The 8,991-nt window shown below is 43.1% G+C and overlaps 1 protein-coding gene across 1 annotated transcript; it reads right to left on the bottom strand.

Moving 5' to 3' along the window:
* Positions 1 to 2,816: 2,816 nt before the first annotated feature.
* LOC308161063 (copine-1-like) lies at positions 2,817 to 8,991 on the bottom strand. Its single transcript, XM_080535007.1, has 3 exons — positions 8,916 to 8,991; positions 5,023 to 5,259; positions 2,817 to 3,669 (listed from the first exon to the last, which is right to left on the bottom strand). Exons 1-3 carry the CDS (start codon positions 8,949 to 8,951, stop codon positions 3,553 to 3,555), a joined length of 390 nt encoding a protein of 129 aa, XP_080391133.1. The 5' UTR covers positions 8,952 to 8,991; the 3' UTR covers positions 2,817 to 3,552.

The raw sequence follows: 8,991 nt of genomic DNA, 5'->3' as shown, positions 1-8,991 counted from the left end.
AGCCATTTGTCCAAATACTTTTGGTGACCTGAAATAGTGGGACTATGTATAAAATGTGTTGTTGTTTCTAAATGGCGAAACCAATGCTTATACAAATACCAAATACAACTGAAATAAAAGTTGACGATATGTACCTCATATGAATTGTTCAAATTCTAACTTTTGGAGTGTAGGCCTAAAAGAAGAAGACAATTCAATGGACAGCTTCACTGTCCAAATAGTTATGCCTGCACCACTGTAAACTTAGCTCCAATGTTTGCCATGCGATTAGACACAAGTGTGAGTGACAACCCTCTGAGTCACCCAGGGAGGACATGCTTGAGTAAAGAACAGACAACAAACAGAGCCATGACTTACATCCAACCTCCACAATAGCAACAGTGTTTACTAGCAGAGCTCATAAAAGATCATACAAAGAACCCAATTGAAAACATAGAGTGACAGAGAGACAGAGAGATACCAAGAGAGAGAGACAGAGAAAGAGAGACTGCTCAGAGAGATGCTCACAGTTCTCTATGTTTCATAGTCAGATGATAGTTAATATAGTTAAAAACTATTTGATGTGATATGTAACATATATTATTGCATCTGACTCTATTTTAAGAAATGTAACAGTTATCTTGTAAAAAATAATGGAGCTTCAAATGAACTGGTTGTAATTGAGGGACACAATTATCCAACACATCAAAGAACCCTAACCCTAACCCTAACTAGATGACTGATGATGATGAAGAATTAATTGGTCACCACAGGTTGGAGTGGTATTGTGAGTTCTTTGTAAGGATGATAAGGTTATCAAGGCAATTAAAATAGTTTCGGACCAACACAGAGCTCAAACATAGCTGCATCGCCCTCTTACCTAACCAAGGAGAAAACACCCATGTACTTCATATACGTAACAAGGCAACATACATATCACACTAAATTTACCACCTCTGGAAAGGTTATGGCACTTTATCCTTGATAAGATTAATAATAAGACATTCTTCCTGGGTAAGGCAGCTACAGTAGATGCTTGCAGTTGTCTTAGATTTCAAGAAAGTCCTTACCTCATTGAAAATGGCTAAGTTTTCACACTGAAGAATCTTCGTTTTGTGGGTAAAACCTAAAGAATGGACATTATGTTCTGAAGACTGACACAATACCAAACGATTTCAACATATTTCAATGTCAGCAAAATATTTCTACTGTGCTTTGAGGTGAAGTTAAACAGACAGAAAATAAACAACATTTCAACAATAGTATTTACTGGGGAATTCTCAGTTATATCCACTGGTACAGTACTCTGCATTCAGAGAGCTATTAAACCACAGTAGTGTTATAATAAACCTCTCTTAGGCTGAGCTTAATATACCTGTGTGTAACTCCAGATGTCTAAACTAATCCTTTTTAATGCTCAGGTTTCACATCCTGGTGTAGTAAACATTTAATTTCAGTCCATCAAATGAAATGACAGACATTCATATTATTATCACCACTCTCATTCATCATTGTATCAAATATCATACTGTGCAAATGTCAATGACGGAGTTCTTGCTCTTACCTCTGAATGATAACTCCACTTTGCGGTCATATTTCCCAGGCAAATTTGTGATCCTCTTTAAATTGACGGTAATAGACATAGTTGGGTTTGAGTATCTATCTGATATTTCACTACGGCATAGCAATCTCCTCTGTGTATCTCAGATCTGCTTCAGTGTTGACGTCTAGACCATTTCACATGCCGTTAACCTGCCCACTAAGAGAACAGACTGTCTCTTCTCCACTAAGTGGGACTCAAGCTGTAGGCTCCCTACCTGCTGGTTTCCCTTAGAGAAGTGTGTTTCCTAATGTTTGAGTAAGCTAGTGGAGTCACCCAGCCTGTTCTGTCACTATCGGACACAATCAGAGAGGGAGATCTTAACTGGGTCCCGAACGATTAATTGTATGATGTATCATATTGACTGGTAAAGCACTTTGTTGAAAAAGTGTGTTGTGAAATGCTAATTGTGAATTATGGGAAAACACTAACTAAGATTATTAAACCATCATATAAGTGGGAGCAATATCATAACAAAATGTTTTTTTGTTCAGATCAAATAATTAAAGAACAAACTGTGAAGCAAACACAAGCCGGAGATTTGTTTTGTTTGTAATATAGTTTTTATTCGTTTGTTATGTGCTAACATAAGCAAAAAGCTATCTGTAATGATCTCTGACATTCTCCAATGTAACATATACTGGCATGCTGGTCATGATGATTAAGTCTTGGCACTAAGTGACACATTGAAACATAACATTGTATATCTAAATGTGTATTAGACGATATGCTCTATTTCCTTTCTGTTGGCTTTCATAAAACACTGAAAATATACCACAGATAAACATAGCTGCTATGACTGACATTAAAATACATGGTGGACATTTAGCATATACTGAGAACACGGTTGATCAGTAAATTGCTCCGAAAGTTCTTCCCTTTAAACTACACAAACAGTCACCAATCGTTTTGCCAGCATGTGTGCAGCATTATGCCTGTGGTCCCATAAGGCTGTTTTTTCAAGCAGACATTTGGCTGATTGCATAATGGCATCGTCAGTCAAAAAGTGCAATTGTGTTAATGGACATACACAACACACGAAAGTGACAAAAAGGTATTTAAACAGCAACCACCGGTTATGGCACTAAACTAATCAACTTATTTAACTCCTGATTAATGCTAAATAATCTAACAACATTTTTCAGAGTGTGCAATCGTCTGTCATTCAAATATATTTTTTGCGGAAACTGATGTTTTTCACATCATCTGAGTGCTTACAAAACCTTCCTTGGGTTTTCTGATCATCACATGCTCTAATCTAAGGCCTCTGTTTAGTCTTTGGTACAAAACATCAGCACAGTGGACAGTCTGTTGAAGTATACATTCTATAGCAGGGACTACACCCAAATGACGTTCTATATTGCATGACAACTTTCAGAAACTAATCTCCAGCATATGAGAAATAAGTGCAAGGTGGTGATTAATAACAGTTCTAATACACCATCATATAAAACTGCAGTATATTGCATAGAGATTTCTAAGTGTGAAAGGCAGCAAACAATTATACATAGTATAAGTACTACTCAACTATACTATTCAAGCTAGTAAGAGACTTGAAGAGGAGTGTGATAGTCGTCCAGAGATGATGGCAACATGGCATGATTGTCACCTTCACAAACAAGCTGAATGAACACAAGGATGAAAAGGTAAGGGCTTTTGTACTGATAACATAGAAACAACTTACTAAAAGCCATCAACAACAAGTGTAAACACATGTTCGAAGCGGAATGAAATAAGAAAATATGAAGTAAAAAAAAAAAAAAAAAGAGATTTACAATCTTAATTATATTGAGAATATATGCGGTTACATTGTCATAAGTTGTATCAAAAAGGCCTTGTGAGAGTAACAGTGGGAGATGATTCCAGGCAATGGTTCTCCTGTCTGATTGGCTGATGGCCTGCTGTGATCCTGTCATAGTAAGCTGGCGCCCTCATGTGGCCAGGAGTGCTGAGGCGCCACAGTTGTGGCTCCTTTACTCAGCCCTGGGAGCTGAGGGGTTGACTGGGTCCAGCTTCCTCATCTTGAAATAAGACACCAGCTGGTTGGGCACCTCAGCTAACACGGTCTGGGCCAGGGCCTCCTTAGGCGCCTGCAGAGGATGGACAGAGAGGCAGACGGACCGACAGTGAGAAGAGGAATGGCTAGGACCACCTGACCAGTCACATCCTTAACATGTCATTCAAAGCTTAACCTCAAGACACCACTGCCACTTCAACAGTATAAACAGTTCCGTGGTTGTTCTTCTTCCGCACATGCAGTGAGGTGAACAACGTCTTGTATTGTGAGTATTTTGCGGTACAGACCTGGTACATCTAACTCGTATGTCTACACACATTTTTAGAAGGTGCTATATTGGCCTCCTGGTGGTGGGATATTGAATCAACCCCCACCCCCCACAAAAAAGACCTAGCCTTATGAATGGGCAATGAAATATCCATAGATCTACAAACCGTAAGAACTTACACTACGCAAAACTCCATGCTGTGAATGTGAGACACTGTGTAGCACACAGGGTTCCAACTTGAACATGTCACTCCTCCTGGTGTGGACACACGGCCATAGAAAGACTTTGTCATTGTAAAGGGAAAAGACGCATGAAACGGACACTTCACTGGTTTCCTCAGCGAGGACACCAAAAGAAGACGGATGGCCAGGATCTCCATGGAGACCATGGGAGGAACCCAGGCTAGTACAGGATGACTGCCCTGATCTTCCAGTCAGTTTCTTTTAGGCAGAATGTTCACATACTGTACATACACAGCAATCACAAAGAGGATCCTGACATCATCGATCTCTGTCTGTTAACACTTAATCAGCCATGATGTGTGAGTCATGTGAGTGAAAAAAATAAGTTATATCTTCAGGTATATCAAATTTCAGGTCCCTCCTTTCATGACTTTTCCTAGATTAATTTTAATTAATTAATTTTGCCATTTAGCAGACGCTTTTATCCAAAGCGACTTACAATTACGAATTACAGGGACAGTCCCCCTGGAGTAACTGAGGGCTAAGTGCCTTACTCAAGGGCACACTAGTAGTGGTGTGGTTTCAGGCGGGATTTGAACTCACAACCTTCCGATCGGAAGTCCAACACACTATCCACTAGACCACCACTACCCCCTAGATATGTGCGTTCTACCACCCAGTATCCTTATATTTTCAGTTTAGTTTTTCTGTGTAGGAAGCAGGCTAATTTACAAGCGGCCAACTAGTGGTCGTTGTGTGTAAATAGCAGCTTGAGCATTGTAAAGACGCCCGAGGCGGCTCTTTTAGTAGATAAAAAAGGCACAGCTGTTCTAGTGTTATGGGAACATGAGCGAACGCACAACGCAGAAACTGGACAGCATTGTCTCCAAACATTGCCTAAATAACAGGTGGCAGAGCTGAGGGAGGACTTGCGTTAGAGAACTTTCGGTAGGGCACAAACTGAGGGAGGACTTACGTTAGCGAACTTTCGGTAGGGCACAAACTGGACGATGTCCCGGGCGACGGGCTGTCCGCTCATGGACTTGAGGACGCCGTCGTCCCCGTCCAGCATGTCCATGGCCTTGAAGTCGGCCTCGCCCACGCCCACGATGATGATGGACACGGGCAGCCGGGAGGCCGCCACGATAGCGTCCCGCGTCTGGTCCAGGTCCGTGATCTCACCGTCCGTGATGATGAGCAGAACAAAGTATTGCTAAAGGGAAGGAAGGAAGGAACGAAATGTTTTTAAGACTTGACAAAGGCTACGGCCGAAACCGTTGTCCTATTAAACCACATTTTGTTGCATCTGGAACTCGAGTGTGTGGCTTCTACTTCTTTGAAAAGGAAGGAACGCTTTTGGACGCTTTTATCCAAAGCTACTTACAATTAGAGATTACAAGGACAGTCTCCCTGGAGTAACTTTGGGCTAAGTCAGGGGAGGCTGGTTCATTAGGTGCAATTGGGCAATGCCCCACCAAAGGGAGAAGAGAGAGATTTTTTTTCTATGACTTCTAGACAGTGTTGCTTCTGAATATCATAGTCCAATCAGCTAGTGTTCTGTGGAGTATATCATAGTCCAATCAGCTAGTGTTCTGTGGAGTATGTTCCAATCAGCTTCAAGTCCCGCCCCTTTCGGGGCAACTTTCAGTCTACTCGAAGTTGCACTAGGCTGTTCTCGTAGACTTGCATGTAAAATCTATTTTGGTAACTTCAGGCCATTCGGTCAATTGTCTATGGGGTTTTGGGACATGCACCGAAAGGGGCGGGACTTGAAGCTGATTGGAACATACTCCACAGAACACTAGCTGATTGGACTATGATATACGCCACAGAACACTAGCTGATTGGACTATGATATTCAGAAGCAACACTGTCTAGAAGTCATAGAAAAAAAATCTCTCTCTTCTCCCTTTGGTGGGGAGCCAGCCTCCCCTGCTTGAGGATATTACAACTGGACCTATTACCGAAGTCAAACTTCGTTTGTGGTCGCAATCTCCGCGCAATCTCCGCGCAATCTCCGCGGCTGTTAGGCTGCTACTGTTGGTGTTTTGCGAAGCCAGAATACACAAACTCGACCTGAAGGTAAGAGAGTCAGCTAAGATAAAAGCTACTTCAAACATTTAGTAATATCGTCAGCATGGTACGTTTTCTATTGTCGTCTTTTAGCTTGTTTGTTTACGTATTCAGCACACGCACACACACACACACACACACACACACACACACACACACACACACACGCACACACGCACACACACACACACACACACACACACACACACACACACACACACACTCACACTCACACACTCACTAGAGGGGATGAAGAGGTCTGTACAGGGGGGTAGGGGGGATGAAGAGGTCTGTACAGGGGGGTAGAGGGGATACAGAGGTCTGTACAGGGGGGTAGAGGGGATGAAGAGGTCTGTACAGGGGGGTAGAGGGGATGGAGAGGTCTGTACAGGGGGGGTAGAGGGGATGGAGAGGTCTGTACAGGGGGGTAGGGGGGATGAGGAGGTATGTAGAGGTGGGTAGGGGGGATGAAGAGGTCTGTAGAGGTGGGTAGGGGGGATGAAGAGGTCTGTAGAGGTGGGTAGGGGGGATGAAGAGGTCTGTACAGGGGGGTAGAGGGGATGAAGAGGTCTGTACAGGGGGGTAGAGGGGATGAAGAGGTCTGTACAGGGGGGTAGAGGGGATGGAGAGGTCTGTACAGGGGGGTAGGGGGGATGAGGAGGTATGTACAGGGGGGTAGAGGGGATGAAGAGGTCTGTACAGGGGGGTAGAGGGGATGAAGAGGTCTGTACAGGGGGGGTAGAGGGGATGGAGAGGTCTGTACAGGGGGGTAGGGGGGATGAGGAGGTATGTACAGGGGGGTAGAGGGGATGAAGAGGTCTGTACAGGGGGGTAGGGGGGATGAGGAGGTATGTACAGGGGGTAGAGGGGATGAAGAGGTCTGTACAGGGGGGTAGGGGGGATGAGGAGGTATGTACAGGGGGGTAGAGGGGATGGAGAGGTCTGTACAGGGGGTAGAGGGGATGGAGAGGTCTGTAGAGGTGGGTAGAGGAGATGTAGAGGTGGGTAGAGGTGATGAAGAGGTCTGTAGAGGTGGGTAGAGGGGATGAAGAGGTCTGTACAGGGGGGTAGAGGGGATGAAGAGGTCTGTAGAGGTGGGTAGAGGGGATGAAGAGGTCTGTACAGGGGGGTAGAGGGGATGGCGAGGTCTGTACAGGGGGGTAGAGCTATTCTCATGCTAAAATCGACTGTAAATCCAGATTTTAAAGTTGATATTCTTCCCCGTGGAGCATGCCCCCATAACCTGTGCCCCACCCAAAATGTTTAGCACCAGCCGCCACTGGGCTAAGTGCCTTACTCAAGCGCATATTAGTGGTGGTGTTCCCAGGTGGTTTTGAAGTCATGAACTTCTGATCACCAGTCCAACTTACTATTCACTAGGCCACCACTACCCCAATAAGTATTCAACACAGAAAAAATAAATGTATTCAACATATTTCCATTGCAGCTATTCACAATTAATTTAGACCAGACATTGGTATTAACTCAATAAAACTACACAGCTAAAGAAATTGTAACACTCCAATCCATAAAAAAGGTTATGCGCAATAAAGAGGAATGACACAGGACAGTGTTGAACACCCTAACTGAAATGTGTTTTATACTTCATGATGCTTCCTGTACGAAAAAACTAATCTCTCACAGTGATCAATAGAGATTTTGGCCCATTCTTCAACACAGTCTTTAAATCTTGAAGATTTCCAGGGGGTGAATCTTGATCTTCAGTTCCACAAATGTTCTATCGGATTTATGTTGCTGATTGACTAGAACAGTACTTTTTTTCTTCCTCTTGAACCAAACGAGTCTCCTTTGCAGTATGGTTTAGATGTTTGGATCTTCCCTGCTGGAAAATCCACTTGTGTCGCATTCTCATTATCCTGGTGGATGGCAACAGATTCCTGGTACATGGCTCCACTCATCTTCCCTTCGATAGTTTGGATTCCACCAGTACCATGTGAAGTGAAACAGCACCCATATCATGATGCTTCCACCTCCGAACTTCACTGTAAGTATGGTACTTTTAGGATCTTATACAGATCAATTTCTCCTCCAAACGTGTTGTATTGTTGCCGAAAACCTTTTTTGATTTTGGTCTCGTCTGACCAGACTACATTCTCCCAGTAATCTACAGGCTTCTACAAATGTTCTTCAGCAAACTTCAAACGAGCTTCAATATGCCTTTTCTTTAGTAATGGAGTCTTCTGTGGTGATCGCAAATGCAGACCGTGGCAGTGGAGTGTGGAGCTCTGCTCGAAGGATCCTTGGCTCTTGGGCTACTCTTCTGACTTCAGTTAGCATGTTCAATACTTTTTTCCTGTGTCATTCCACTTTATTGCACATAGCTTTTTATGGATTATTTACAGCTACAATTTCTTTAGCTGTGTGGTTTTATTAATTTAATTAATACCAATGTCTGGTCTAAATGTCATGTGAATAGCTGCAATGGAAATATATTGAATTAAAAAATTGTTGATGTGCTGAATACGTATTTCCCCTCACTGTATGTGTGTGTATATACTATATACACACAAATAATTACTATATATATTTAAATAAATAAATAAAAGTACCTAGTAGACTGAATATGTAATAACTGCTAAAAATGAATAAAACAGGTCCTCCAATGAGGTGGAGTGGTGGCTGGGCAAAAGAAAAGAAAAGAAAGTGTTACTTGCTTAGACTCACAGGCTTGACAGCAGCTGTGTGAGACTAGACATGAACACAGACCAGTGAGGTGGTCAGATCAGATGGACTGTGTGTGTGTGTGTGTGTGTGTGTGTGTGTGTGTGGACTCACAGAGGCGTTGTTCAGCTGTGCCGCCGTTGCTGCCATGCTCGCTGCATGGTTGATCAGAGGTGAGAAGTTGGTTGGG

The sequence above is a fragment of the Nansenia antarctica genome, assembly GCF_963989245.1.
Source record: "Nansenia antarctica genome assembly, chromosome: 6".
Taxonomy (NCBI): Eukaryota; Metazoa; Chordata; class Actinopteri; order Argentiniformes; family Microstomatidae; genus Nansenia; species Nansenia antarctica.
This window is presented reverse-complemented; position numbering and strand designations above follow the sequence as displayed.